Genomic DNA, 15,839 nt, shown 5'->3' on the forward strand with positions numbered 1-15,839 from the left:
ACTGACTGGAAGATTACGGAAATGTAATTTCGTAACTTTTATTTATTGTATTAATAATGAAAAAATACACAATACTAATTAAAATATATTATTATTAGCATTTGCTGTAGATTTTATTATTACTGCAAATAGTAAGTCCGGGAATGTCCTAGCGCTGCCTTAACACTTCCTGTTTGTTTTGTGAGGTATTATTTGGAGGCTTTTGCAATATGCTGCTGATCTACTACGTGTTGGCGGATGTACATGAGTACAATTTCATCCCATACATACAAGTTTCACAATATGTTTCTTCACCGGCAAGCATGTATCAATAAATTAATAACGCCCATTTATCAGAACACGCATCGTTGCTTGTTCGGATTTGATCTCCTCAATAATATGAAGCTGAGAAAAAGTAACGCGCCTTCGACATATGCGCATAAGCACTAGCAGTGCTTATTTCCGACAACGACCGACGATTCCATTATAAGTGCGAAACTAACTGTGTTTGTTCCACTGCAGAGATTGTATTGAAGTTTAAGAGGAAGATGTTCGTATCAGGTTATTGAAATAACTGAAATTAGAGGAAAATAGGAGAAAAATAATTATGCTATCGTCGGATTTGCAGTGACTGTTACTTCTTTTATCTTTAACGTTAGTTTACTACACGGATAGCTTTATTTTATATAAATAAAACCGTGTGTGAAGTTAAAAAAAAAACACCAAAACGTTTCACTTAATAAAATGTTGGAATAGTAAAAGCTAAACTGACTTCTTTTAAACATTTAAATTGAAAAATAAAGTCAACGTGAAATTGGTAGCAAATGTCGAATGGAAAGCGCGTAGGCTCCAGAAACTTGCTCCACAAATTTCCTTCGCTCGATTTAACTTCGCGGAGTACAAGTGTTACGCCAATTTTACTGCAAAATTTGTAGATAGTTTTCGTCTTAAAATTATTCCCATACAATTATTCCTTTTCATGTTTAGTTCTTATAGAAAAAGCTTTTTAAACTCGATAGTATATGAAAAAAAATCATTAAAATCAGTATATAAATAAGAAATATTAAATCCTTATTAGAAAGGCATGTTATACGTTCTTAGTACTATGATATGCGATAGGTATTATGGAACATACGGAAATATGCTATTAAATAATTTCCCTGCGCGACCACAAGGCAATGTTTGTGTTACACGAGATAAATTAAATGGTCTTTTTATATGTCCATATGAGAGTTCTCAGTTCTCGTAGACATGTAGTTTAAGAGACTCCGTTTTAAATGTGTTGGTTATAAGAATATTTTAATATCATTTACCATATGGAAGATACTACAGTACAATTATTAAATTATCGCATATAAAATACAAGTATCCCTTGCGGCCTCGTTCGTATATTAGGGTTTCATCAGATTTAAGGTATTAAATTTGGTTCAGTGATTTGGCCGTGAAAGAGTGTAGTTTGTCTAAACTACACTCTTTATCTGTCTAGATTTTTTATGGTATAGGTTGGCGGACGAGCATATGGGCCACCTGATGGTAAGTGGTCACCATCACCCATAGACAATGAAGCTGTAAGAAATTTTACTATACCTTACAACGTCAATGAGCCACCAACCTTGGGAACTAAGATGTTATATCTCTTGTGCCTGTATTTACACTGGCTCACTCACCCTTCAAATCGGAACACAATACTAAGTACTGTTATTTGGCGGTAGAATAACTGATGAGTGGGTGGTACCTACCCAGAAGAGCTTGCAAAAAGCCCTACCACCAAGTAAAATAGATAGAGATAATTACTTTCGTATTAAAAATAATTATATAGAGTAATATTCGAGTAGGTTTAAAAAATATACAACCTTGAATGTAAAAGCGACCAAAATATATGGCATATTAAACATATACATGTAATTCTAACGACGTTTGCGTAATTGTTTAAATAGCGTTATAAATTATAATATCACATAAATTTCTTTGAAATAATTTATCGTTATATTAAAATATATTTATTACGAGAATAATGATAGCTACATAAATAAATGTACATAATAACAATACACTTTTACTTTTAGAAAAATGAATGATATATAAGAGTTAAATTTAAAAAGGCATCTGCCAGAGAAAATTATATTAAGTGCCACAAAAATCTGTTTATATTTATAATATTTTTAATACCTAACACCTGACGACTCTTCATGGGAAACCAGTACTTTTAATAAATTCTAATAAAACCTTTTGTCCTAAAAAAGTCTCTTAATCGAAATTGGATTACAGCAAGCTTAATATTACAAGAAAAACTTAATAATTTTTATTTTTATAACACGGTATTTCAACCGATACCCGAGGAAATTCAACATTATAAACTAGACACTAAGCCAAAGAGAAGGTATTGAATATATAATATCAATTACATTTATCATATTACTTTCTATATGAAGACCTTTCTGAGACATTAAACAATTAGATTAGTTAATTTTTTTAACTATATAAAGATCTACATTACTTATATTTACTATACGGTCATTAATAAATATTATACATTTTATTTCTATAACTTAGCAATATTTTTAGTAGGTTAAACTTAAAAGTAATAATTCTTCTAAGTATTATTGGGCGCTATGTTATTTTGTATTATTTTGTTAACTAAATCTTCACTATGGGAAAGCTCTTTGTCAAATAGCCGTGGAGTCGCAATTATTATGACTAATGACAGTAATTACTACCGAGAAAAGTGTAATAGCGGCAATGAACTTGAAATCTTATAATCAGATATTTTGTCGAGTTCCCGGACTTTCATTTGACTTGGAATGAACATGCAATTTATTTAAAAATATATGTAAATTTAAAAGATAATATTTCAATCAAGTTGTTTTCACCTTAAATTTTTTTGCGTTTAAATTTAAAATACAACAAACTTTTAGATTACTGGTTCTTTTAAAACATGAGCAAATGGTCCTGCTGATAGTAAGAAGTCTGTAGATACTGTCATCACGGCTAGTAGTAGCCGTGTTGACATTTTAAAAAACAAAAAATACATATAATCCATACAAATAAATAAAATCGGAGTGTCTGTTTGTAATATTAAAATAACCGCTTTCTGCTACATGCATTTGTCTGTATATACGGTACACATACCAAAACACACATTTTTAGAATTTTTGTCTGTCTGTCTGTCTGTGCGTTTGTTCCGGGTAATCTCTTGAACGGTTGGGCCGATTTGAACAGGACTTTCATTGGCGGGTAGGTAATGTACTAAGGCGTAACTTAGGCTACATTTTATACGCAAATAATACAAAGTTTTGGAAATATACGGGGCCCAACTTAAGTTGAGCTTTTTCTGATATGGTTGTCGATATGAATTGGGGGTCAGCTTATACTGGTACCTTTCGGGTGTATGTTGCGTTGCGTTTTGCAAATTTCCCACTCCACGCGGACGTCGTCGTCTGTTTGTAATTTTTCTACTACGTGGACATGAATGTATATACGGTACACATGCCAAAACGTATAATTGTAGAAGTTTATAATGAGATGTCGTAAGCAAACAAATTCTGTAGTATGTTTAGTATCAGTATTGCACCCGTGCGACGCCGGGGCGGCTCGCTAGTCTATACTAATATTGTAAATGCGGAAATCACTTTGGTACCTCTTCACGCTTAAACATTGGTATAGATATTGAGTCACAGGGAGGATATAGGCCTCCTTTTTTTGATTCACCTCTGGAGGAATCAAAATTTGGGAGGCAGCTTGTCTGCTATAGGAAAAATTTTATACATTTCGCACCGGTAAAGCCGCATGATCAGCTAATATTAACTGTACCTGACACTACATTTTCAATTGAAAAACGTTCTTTCAAATAGGAAAAGGAATACACATTGCGCACAGTGACTACATACGATGCACCAATATGCCATTAACAACGGAACGAATCCAAAAATTTTAAATTTGCTTAGAGTGTGAGAGCAAAACTCAGCGCTATGCTTTGGAGTGCCTTAGGCTCTCCCAATTCTATGTCCAATAGACGACGATTGGTTAAATGATGATGATGATGATGATAGAACAGTTAATGGCTGGGCGGATCTATCGCTTTCACAAAGTCCGTAAATACTTTAGCCAGATGCATCAGGAAGAAGTAACGTTTAATATATTTTACATAAGATGATATGATATGATTAATTGTTATAAGAGAAGAAATAGTTCGTAAATAAAAATTATTAATTTGACAACGTAAATATTTTAATTAATATTTGGCAAAATAAAAAAAGTAATAGATAGTGAAGGAAATCCTTTAACAGAAATTGGTAAATAATTGCAGTTGTATCTTCCGTTGATATATTTATAAAATTGCATTGATTCAAGGAAAGTTTCAATATAAACAACTACTGGTTTTCTTAACCTATTCTCCAATAGAAAGGGCTTATTACGTAACGTATATTACGATTTCTATTATCGTATCAATAGAATTAAATGAAGTTAAAACGATAACGAGCCGTGTAATTGACACACGTGTACTGTAGGGTAGAGAATGTTTACAAAATCGTTAAAAATATATAGCTCTTATCTCAAAGACATACGGTATACAATTAAATGGAACGAATCACCCGAGAACCATCAAAAAAATTGCGTTCACGAAAGCACAAAATTAAGACGTGGTATTACAAAAACATTTATATAACCCGAGCGTTTAAAAGATTAACTCATGGGTCAAAACATGAACTATCCGTCAGTATAATAGAGCAGTTCTATTTTAAATTAATTGAATCAAGATAAATGGCATTCTAAAGACATTTATGTGAGACGTATTGAATACACTAGCATTAGTGTTACGATCTCAACAATTAAAGATATTAACGAAGCATGCGATCAAAAAAAGTTTTAGTATGTGTGTTTATAAAAAGAAACTTCAACTTTTGTATTTTTTATCTTTATAATAGATTTATCTTGCATCTTAGAACTTAGAAATACATATATAACTACAGTTTCAACCAGAATTAGCGCTTTGTGGTTATCATTGTATGTTCTGATACATTAATAAGTTATTAAGTTATTCTATCGCTAGGAACAGGTCGATGTAATCAGTGTAATTTTGGGCGGCAGGGACAAATATTGTAGTTTTATTGGTTGTTTATGTTAGGAATAGTGCTATTGTACGTCTTACTATCAAGGGGATGTAGCAGAACTTATAATTTGCACAGTTTTCTTCCAAATATAAATTAAAATAATACACGTAAGTTTTATCTATTTTAATATGTAGCTATATGATCTTCACGGAACTCAAAAGCACTTCTCATTCACATATACGTCACGTATCTTCAAGCAATTGGAGACCACAATTTATATGGTTAATCAAAAGCCCTTAAAACGTCATTCCGCTGCAGGCAGTACGGTAATGACCATCCCACTTACAAGATATCATCACTTACGTAAGCCAATCATTTAACGATCAAGATTTATAGATAATCCATCGTATGTGCAAAATGACCACGAGAAAGTGATTATACGATATAATTGACAAGTATTTCACTTTATTATAGTGTTTTATTTATGTTGCATATCATTTATAACGGGCGTTAGGAGTAAGATAATTTATTCATCAATTATGTTTAATTTATAGAAGAACTTATACCGGGGTCAGGATTTTGATGTAAATTATAAATTGTTTTCTTGGTGGTGCGGCTGTGTGTAAGTCTGTCAGGGTTGCTTCCGGCCCTCTCGATAGCGACATTTGCAAAGTACACAATGTGCGATTAACATTTATATAGCGACCTTTCGAATAAATGTAACTCTATGTTTAATTATAATTATATATGCTGAACTATATAAGTAACAAAACAAACAAATATTTTGCTAGCTTACTTTAACTATTTTAATTTTAATATATAAACAAAATTTTTAAAATAAAATCTCCCGGCAGTTTCTAAAAAATTTTATAAAATTGCTATTTTTAATGGATATAATAAATTATAAAAGCACTATATTTGTATAGATACCTACGTCGAACAAACATAAAATATATTTCGGTCCTGTGAGGAGTAATGTTTACCGAGACAAGGACTTTTGAATCAGTCATTTAACAATTAAGTGAAGCTACCACCCCTACGGAAAGTAGATTCTACCTAGAAGAATCGGCAAGAAACTCAGTAGTATGACCCATTTATTCTACTAATAAAAAACTATCTTTTCTCAATAATAAAGGTATTTTCGTTCTATATTTTAATTATATTTTCGACATCAAAATATAGTTAATTCAAGTAGCCTCTAACAACCACTTTTGAATGTTCATTTTACAAAATTAATTTTAATTTGAAAAGGTTACAAAAGGTCCGTAGGCTTAAAAGTAAATGGTAATAGATTTTTTACGCGGTAGTTTCTCACGGCTCTTTATTGGAATCTGTAGAAATGCGATAAAAGTGTACAGAACATAAAATTAAATTCATTCACAATAACACATAAACTACGGCTGAGTTACTTTAAACTATGACAAATTAAACTCTTACTAACAACAGTTTGAATCGAAAACGGAGATTGCGATCAGTATATATAAGCTTTTTGTATTGAACAAAAACTTTACTTAGAAATCGAAAGGCTTTTTACCGGATACGTGTGAAAAGATTCAAGATAAACGGCCTTTTAATTAAATATATTTATATAGAGGTTGAGCTGAGATGGCCCAGTGGCTAGAACGCTTGCACCTTAACTGATGATTGCGGGTTCAAACCCAGGCAAGCACCACTATATATGTGTGCTTAATTTGTGTTTATAATTCATCTCGTGCTCGGTGGTGAAGAAAAACGCCGTAAGGAAACTTGCATGTGTCTAATTTCATTGAAATTCTGCCACATGTAAATTCCACCAACCCGCATTGGAACAGCGTGGTGGAATATGTTCCAAGCCTCCTTCTCAAGCCCACTCCTTAATGGGAGAGGAGGCCTTAACCCAGCAGAGCGAAATATACAGGCTGTTACTTTACTAGATAGAGCCGTTTTGGTCTAGTGGACAGAAGACGTGAAACTTAATTGAAGATCGTAGGTTCAAATATTAGTTGGCATATGTAAGAAAACTTATCCCTATTTGCAGTGGACATTTTGGGATATATATGGAATTTTTATTTATTAACATATACTTTTTACCTCTACAATGGAACAATCTTTAGCAATTATCCACACCGCTCTGTTAAACCACGCCCACCTAATACAATTTCAATATTACAGCATGTCTTCAGAAATAATATACAATCTAATTTTGTAAATCTAATTTTCATTGCAAAAATAAATTCACAATTTCGTCATATTATTTATTATGATACATTTTTTTAAATAAACAACAAAAGCTTGATGTAAAGGTGCAATTACTTTAAAACTATTACTAGATATCTATTACATTTGTGACGTGAAAATTTCATAATTTCAATCGTTTTTATGACACTGTCGGTCAAAGAACAAAAGCTAAGTTATTACGAGCGAAAAGTAAACATTTGTGTAACTTCTGGTACAAATGAATATAAACACCACTTTGTGGATGCTTTAAAAATAAACCATTAAATAGGTGAAGTTTTGGGAACCCTTTTAAGAGTTCAATTTAAGTAGGACATAGCGGAAATGACTTTTCTTTCTCGCCACTAAATTCTTTTTTTGATCACACAAAATGGACTAGTGATTAAAAAAGGTTTTTTTTTTAATAATAATTAGAATTAGACTTTATAAATTTCGTTATTTTCATGTAATATTAATACTCAATAATAGCAATTATTTTTCGCATAAAAATAAATATCAAATAAATATCGTTGTATTAAGAACTTTTATTATATGCAACTATCCAACACACATTATATATAGAATAAAAAAAGACATAAGATTATAATTAAATTTATTATTTAGGACAATACCTAACCACGAATGCTGAATCACTGTGGTAAATATCCACAACATCAGTACATAACATTTTTCAGGGATAATATGATTATTAATAATAAAAAACATATGCTACCAATTATATCAGTTGCAGGTTAAAAGAGGTAGCAAAAAAACTAAATAAAATAAGTATCAGCCTCTTCTTAGTGCTTATGCAGCGTTTCTTCAAAGTCAGCGATAATTAGGTTTTTATTCATTAAATAAACTTTTAAATTAAGAATTGTTTTCTCAAAAATTGAAGTTATTAGTGCTCTATCAAAATAAATAAAACTAAACTAAATAAAATCTTCAGCACCCAGAGCTCATCAGTCGATCACAAACTTCTACTAATATAATAATAAGAATAAATCATCACAAGATAGTACTCGTAGCTATCATTGATAACAACCTAAAATTACATTTAATTACTTAATTGTTATAAAAAAGATGACATTATTTTTGTAACAAGTGAATGTAGAACAGTAACGTAATAAAGATACCTTCGAGGAAGTGGTCGAAGCCTCCGCGCTGTTCCAGTTGTTAGAAGTGTAGACATCTAAGCATAACGTGACAACCTCAAACAATCTTATATTTCCCTATTATGGTAATACTAAACCTTCATGGTTTAAAACTCTTACACATCTACAAAGTCATAATCACGCAATCGCTAACAGCGATGTTATAAAAAACTATATGAAATGGATACCATACGTCGCTAATGTTTAAAATACCGATACGTTTTTAAATTATTATATAAAAAAAAAACTTAATACAAATAAATACGTATTTTAAATTACTATATGGCTTCGTGGCTGGAACAAGGAATTTTATAAATAGTTTTATTAAATTCATCGCAACGCAATCTCATATCACAATAGAAATTTAATCCTCTCCAATAACACTATTTTCGTTCATAAGTGTCCCGGATTCGTCTGCAGAGGAAATTACGAGGCGTCAGACTAGACTCGGCATGAATAAGAGCGATAACAAGACTTTCCCGGCCAATAATATACTTATGTGTATATTGTCAGTTGTAAACTGAAAACTAAGTAAGAAACATTTAATTGTTACTATAATTGTCTTAAATATTATTAGTAAATAAAATTTGACTCTGCTCATTTTACAATAAGCGCATTGTTATTTATCTCTCAAAAATTATTAATAAATATATTATTTATATGTACATATACAATTTAAAAAACAAAAATAACTTATACCCGCGTGCTGTTCTCCTACAATTACGTAAATAGTCGATTTTCACTTATTTCCTACTGACCTACAGCTTCACAGAAATGCATCACTGAGAGCTTATTTATATACAGGCTAACTTAAATTGCGCGAATTGTACTTATACGTTGAAATTTCATCGATATGTGTATTACAATTAATAATTTCAATAATTATTTCAATGAAAAATAACTTTTATATATACAATAAATTGTTTATAAAATAAACATTTTATTTAAATTATTTAATACAGGTATAATGCTTTTAAATTAAATACATATTTTGGTTAAACTATAAAACAAATATTGAACTTTATTCTTAATTGAGCATCCGTTGACAATAAATATGTGACAAATATCATCAATAATAACTAACAATAATAGTAGTGCTTATTATATTTATTTACACCAATATTATAGATGCGAAAGTAACTCTTGTATCTTTCTGTCTGTTTATCTGTCTGTTTGTCTAGTACGCTTTCATGGCTAAAACACACTGAACGTAATTTGATGAATTTTCGTATGAAGCAAGATTAAACTTCATAGGAAACTTTTTACATCTAGCCTTATTGCTGCACCTACATCTCTTCCTTCCTCGTCACGTTGTCCATATAATATATAGCAACAAAAGGTAAATACTACCAGTATTAGCCCTTAAAATAAATAGCTATTCCAAATCTTCCATAGTTTTAACGTTGTATTAAATACATTGAAAGTTTAATTTTATAGCCATAATGTCCGAAAAGCTGACGTCGTCTCTGGCGACTCTACGCTGGACAGATGAAATCTCAGAACAAACAAAAGCGACCGAGCGATCCATTGTTTGAAGCGAATTGAAAATAACGATCCATTCAGCTTCGTTTTGTTATATTTTTGTTCCATTTGTAGATATCACTTTTACATTAATGCCTTTTCAAATTTGTTTTACAATTTGCTGATACCGAAGTATATGATATGAATGTTTAAAAGTATTACATTCGTATTTTTTATATTGCAATTTAATGCCATATTTTATTTACAATCATAAATCACTTGTACAGTTATTTACACTATTCCAATAAAAATAGAATTAGGAGATGAAATAAAATCAAACCTGAACCTAATTGCATTAAAAATACATATATTTTCCTCTAAATTGTTCTAAAAGTATAGGTCTTCGTATAAAACCTTCTTTCTAAATTATCTTTATTGTTGCGGCATATATAGGATGGTGTTTGTGGAATAAATGTGTTCGAACCACTGCGTTTGTAGACACTCATATTTTATATTATTCTATATCACCTTAAATCATTAGATCAAACTATATACAACTTAGGACGGCACTCTATTATATGAAAAGTAACTATACTTTTTTCCATAAAAGTACCTAAATAAAAAATCTTTAATTAAAACTTATAAGTATATTTAGGTAAATCACTCGAAAAAATGTTATGGATTTATTATTATATTTAGTATTAAAGTGATTCCATTCGCGCGAAACATTGTCGTATACAATATTCTCCATAATAATATGAAAGTTAACAAAATATTCTCGCATAATCTCAAAGATAGCGGCCATTCATTTTATCTAGCTGACATATCTCCATACTAAAATGAAACAATGACGCGCTACAACGCACGTATAAGATTTATAAAGGGCCCGCAAGTGACCCGCGTTGTACTTTCTCGTTCTCAGTTCCTATGGTAGCCTCACGTAACTTCGGTTAATTTTATTACGCTTCTGCAAATATAATAAATATTTTATTATATGTTCAAACGATATATGGAGATTAAGTATCTTATATTCATAATGTTATCAATAACTTTATCTATAGTGTATGTGTTTATTTTACCTCCAATGGATATCAATATTATAGTGATGATGATGTCGGATGAGATTCATTTTGTTTTCCTTATGGCTTCCTGACTATAAATTGAAATTGTTTCACAACAATCAACGTCCCCATACAATTTTTTTAAAGCTATCATTCACGTTTGATTTTTTCCAGATTGAGTTCATAATAGGTACGTAATCGTTCGAGCTGGTTTTTTCGGTCTTGAATCTACACTGGGATGGCTGGCAGCTTCACATTGAAATCAATACTTTGGCATGACAAGTCATTAGTAACTCGAGTGAACAATATTTTGATTTCCTTTCATTGGCTGCTTTATTATTTAAGCAAATAGGTATTGGTGATAAATCTCTAATTTATCTCGTGCGAAGTATGGTCGGGTAGCTAGTGAAACATACTTATGAACATCTATTTGTAGCAGCAATAATAAGGAAATGTATTGTCCGGGAAAGCTTAATTGTATACGTGTATGAATTCGCATTCTTGGAAACGTGTTAGTCATAAACAGTTTCAAAGTGGAAATAATTATAAAATAATTCATAATATGCATAAAAATCAATAAATCGACACAAATATCCATTATCAGATAAATCATTCATGAATTATCTTTAATGCTCTCAATTCCGAACGAATCACGCACATTGCTCAAACGTGTTTAAATTAATAAAATAAATTGTACTTTAGAACAATAGATATAAGGTTCAAATTTATTCATTAAATATGCATGAACTTTGTCGCTGACCAATCGGTTTCAGATTTCCAACACATACTTCTGTGGCTTCAAATCTCAGTTAAGTAACGAGCGAGGTAATATGAAAGCCCTTTGTTATCTTGAAGTAAGCACATTAACAATGTTATTAAAATATTTTAACTCAGTAACAAAGATAATTTATTTACATTATATCTTTTTTAATGATGTTTATGTATTGAACCCCTTTCCGATATATACATAGAAATACTTTTTACAATTGCTCCTTTGCCCAAACGTTGTCTGGAAGAGATCGTTGCTAGAGCGATAGAGCCACTTTTTGCACCAATTGCAACTTTGTACATTTAATAATTGATTTCATAAATATTTTATTAATTGTACTACAATAAAATATAAATATATACACATGCACATTATGCCGAAATGTATTTTTTTATTTTTCGAATTCAGACAATTAATTTCACGACATATATATTTAACATTAGTTATTTAAATAATAAAAAACAAAAACAGAATATTTTCAAAACGCTACATCTTTATACTAAGTCCATAAATGAAACTAACAGCTAAATTAGCGATATAGTTCGCTCGATTTAAATTAATAGCACAATATATAATGCAAGTCCGATGCACTTGTGATATATTTGGGTCATATGTACCGGTTATAGTCTGGATTAGTCTAATGGCTTGCATTACACTCATTAACTGACTGAAAGCATTTTAATTATAATTATTTAAAACTGAAACATCTGGTGTATGTTAGATAATTATGTGCATTACGGAATTAAGAATTTTAATTGATGAACAAATTATGTTCAGTAAGGATGAGCCTCATCAAGCGGTAAGAAAACTGATTCTTGTGTAAGAACTGGTCCTATTCCTCCTATAAGCGGTTTGCAGTTGTCTCGTCGGTCTAATGGTATAAGCTACCGAGATTATTAGATTTAGGGGGCAATAAAAAGTTACCGGGTTTTACTGTTGATATACTCTCATCAGCTACTCGGAGTTGTCAGAAGTTTTCATAGTGTGAAGCTATTGTTTACACTTCCTTTGAAATATTATCATCAGCGAGTGCGCAGGACAGAATGATTTTAAATAGCTCCTGGTTTGAAATATACAAAAACTTAAAAATCCTTAAACGATCACCGATACCAAATTAACGAAGTATTATTAACAAAAATTCTATACAAACAAGTATAAAAAAAAGTTTTTTGATAGGCCATTGATTGATATAGAAATGTCCGAAATCGCTGATAGTTTTGAGTGAAATATCAATTTGTAATCACCTTACGTTTGTATATAAGATGTCTAGACGTAGCATCTGTGAATGTAATCATTCACCACACTGACGAACGAAGATCTAGTTCTAATCAGAATCCATGGAAATGCAGCTGCAATGAAAGTCTAGTTGAACGAAATTGGAGGCAGCTGTGACCCCAAAACAATAACTTCATTGGAAATGACATTAAATCATTATATTTAGGTAAGAAAATGTAGCAGTATGTAAAAATTTATAATTATTTAATTTAAACCCAAACGGTAAAATCAATAACTAATGATTTTTAATCGTTCTTTTATTAGGTCTAATCAAATTCATAATACTATATCGAAAATATAAATTAATCGTTCCGAATTTTTTATACTGAGATATATTAAAGATTTTTCTTTAATCTTTTATAGCTTTTGATTTATTCTATGATTTGACACATTATAACTAACAAGACTTAAATTGTTATTCAGTTACAAATCATAAATCAAGATAAAAAATAGGTTTGAAATGAATCTACGTCATAGGCTTAGTGGCTAATTTATAAAGGTAATGATGCTTAGCCGTCAGGTCCGAAAACCGGGTTAGATGTTAAAGAGTTATTTGTTTTTTTCTCTCAAGGAATTCCCAGTAGCTGCGCTGCAGGAAGCAGAATTGGCAGTGTGCTTTACTGCTTCGGAAAGAGAGCAAAGTTGCACGTAAGGTTATAAAATGTATTTGTCAACTTGAACATTATAGCATCTCACGAGGAGGTGTTTATTTAAAAAATCATTTAGTTTTTATACATTGTTATTATTGTATTATTATAGGTATTGTAAAACGTATAAACGTAAATAGCTCAAAACCGTAACTTTCAAGCTTAAGTTGAGTGTAAAAGTGACTTGCTTAAGGTGTTAAATATGAAATGTTTATTCACTCATGTATCGCATTATCTAAAGCTACTCACAGATAAACATTAATGCTAACGCAGTCATTTCTCACGCATCGAAAAACGAAAGTGTAATAAAACATTATAGAAGCGAACAGTTCATAAGTACTTTTTATAGCTCAAAGCGGTCATAAAATTAATACTTTATTTTCCCTTTCGCTTATATTTTTAACAAACATGTCGAATTCTTGTTAACTTTTTATAAGAGTTTAGTGAAACTGGAAAAAACAAGGTGTGCGGAGATAATCGATGTTAACGTATGTATAAAAAAAACTATGTATTTTCATGTAACGTTATAGAATAAATAATGTATCGTATAAAGGAAATTGTACTCTCAGCAGATTCGTAAGCCGTCAATTTTAACTATAATAAATAATAATTAATTTGCAAGTGCTCCGGACGTAATTACATTTTATTGTAAAAATAGTAATCCTGACTCATTCAATCTAATACCAAATTCACACACTCTCACCTTATACATTGATAATAATCAATTAATATAATTTAACTAGAACACATTCTCACGCACTATTTTATAATATATACATTTGAGAAATTTTTAGTCATATTTACAGTTTAATTATTTTAAAACTAAAAATGAATAAAATATTATTGTGACGCCGTATATGGATACAAAACTTTTTGGTACATCAAAAAGTTTATATCCATACACGTAATAATAAAAAGTTACGCCTAAAAGTACGAACAACACATAAAATCGTCTTAAAAATAAAATCTCATCCTCAATACCTGTTGTTCTTTTTTAGTTATATATAAAATAGGTATAAGTATATAAATATAGTGCTTACCTGGAACAGCAGATAACCAGAATCGTACATCCAGAAGTCATCTGGCGCGTTGCCCGGCTTCGTGAGGTGGATCGCGAGGCAACGCTGCAAGATAAGTTGGCAGCGCTGCCCCCCCGCTCCGCGCACACTCATGCCTTAGGCGGGCGGCGGCATGCTCTGTGAAAAAGAAATATATTAAATGAAAATAGATTAAAACTTTTTTGTAATCCGTTTACTATTTTTTATTAACATTTATATTCACCTTTGTATTAGTTAGCTAATACTAGAATTAATAGAGAAGAGTATTGCGTTTTATTTTAGTAATTATACAACGTCACTAAGCCGCCAGTCAGTCAGAGATATTAACTATATTGTAATTGGAGAACAACAGCCGTTTCAGACATTTTATAATAAAAATCTACCACTACATACTTATAAAGTACGAAGTATGTACAACGCTTATAATTCTTCCAAGTTGTTTTGTAATAAGTATAGACGACTTCACAACTGAATTTCTCAAAACTTCTACCATAAAATAGCTTTTTATTAACACGTCCTTTATATGTAAATAAGATGATGTAATATTTCAATATAATTGGCCTATTTATATGAAAACACCTCCAGATTTCGATCACATTTAAGCTTAATCTGATAAGTTATAGCTAGTTGTATCTAAGCCTAGTCTATATTTCAATTTCACTGTTCAATACCAGTTATATTTTAGAAGATAAACCGTAATGACGAAATACATTTAGTCAATAAATTCCCGCTATTTATCCACAACTAGTTTGTAACCCCTGCTCCGATTGAATTAGCTAAGCCTTCTTACCCAATAAAATCGAAACGGTTGAATCTGCGGTATTACATAAACAAGAAAACATTTGTTTGTCTGTTACTTCTTATCGCATAGAAGTAACAGTCGCCCAATAGCTCAGACATGTGAGGGTACAGTCGCATTTTTGTCTAGCCCATTTCTAACAAATACAAACTTAACGATAGCTTTTTAATGCTGCGCTTAACACAGGCGTTGATTGATTGATTTCGCTGGACACGCGACGAAACTAAACACTTTCTTGGCTTTAACGGCTAACACAACATCAAACGAGACTTGGACGAAAGTTTAAGACAAAGATTTATCGTAGGTCTTCATTTTAAAATTGAATAAAGCATGTCTATTATACAGGTAATTTTAGGGCTAGTTGTATATTTTTCTTATGTACTTACTCCTAA

At 30.9% G+C, this 15,839-nt stretch overlaps 1 protein-coding gene across 1 annotated transcript in view; it reads right to left on the bottom strand.

The window, feature by feature from the left end:
* Positions 1–15,839, bottom strand: part of LOC124530752 (serine/threonine-protein kinase DDB_G0283821) — a 151,272-nt gene that overhangs the window by 93,880 nt on the left and 41,553 nt on the right. Inside the window, exon 2 of the mRNA XM_047105020.1 lies at positions 14,631–14,786. Coding sequence (XP_046960976.1) covers positions 14,631–14,762 — 132 coding nt within the window. The 5' untranslated portion in view covers positions 14,763–14,786. The remainder of the gene's footprint in view (positions 1–14,630; positions 14,787–15,839) is intronic.

Source organism: Vanessa cardui, chromosome 6 (assembly GCF_905220365.1).
Source record: "Vanessa cardui chromosome 6, ilVanCard2.1, whole genome shotgun sequence".
Lineage (NCBI taxonomy): Eukaryota > Metazoa > Arthropoda > Insecta > Lepidoptera > Nymphalidae > Vanessa > Vanessa cardui.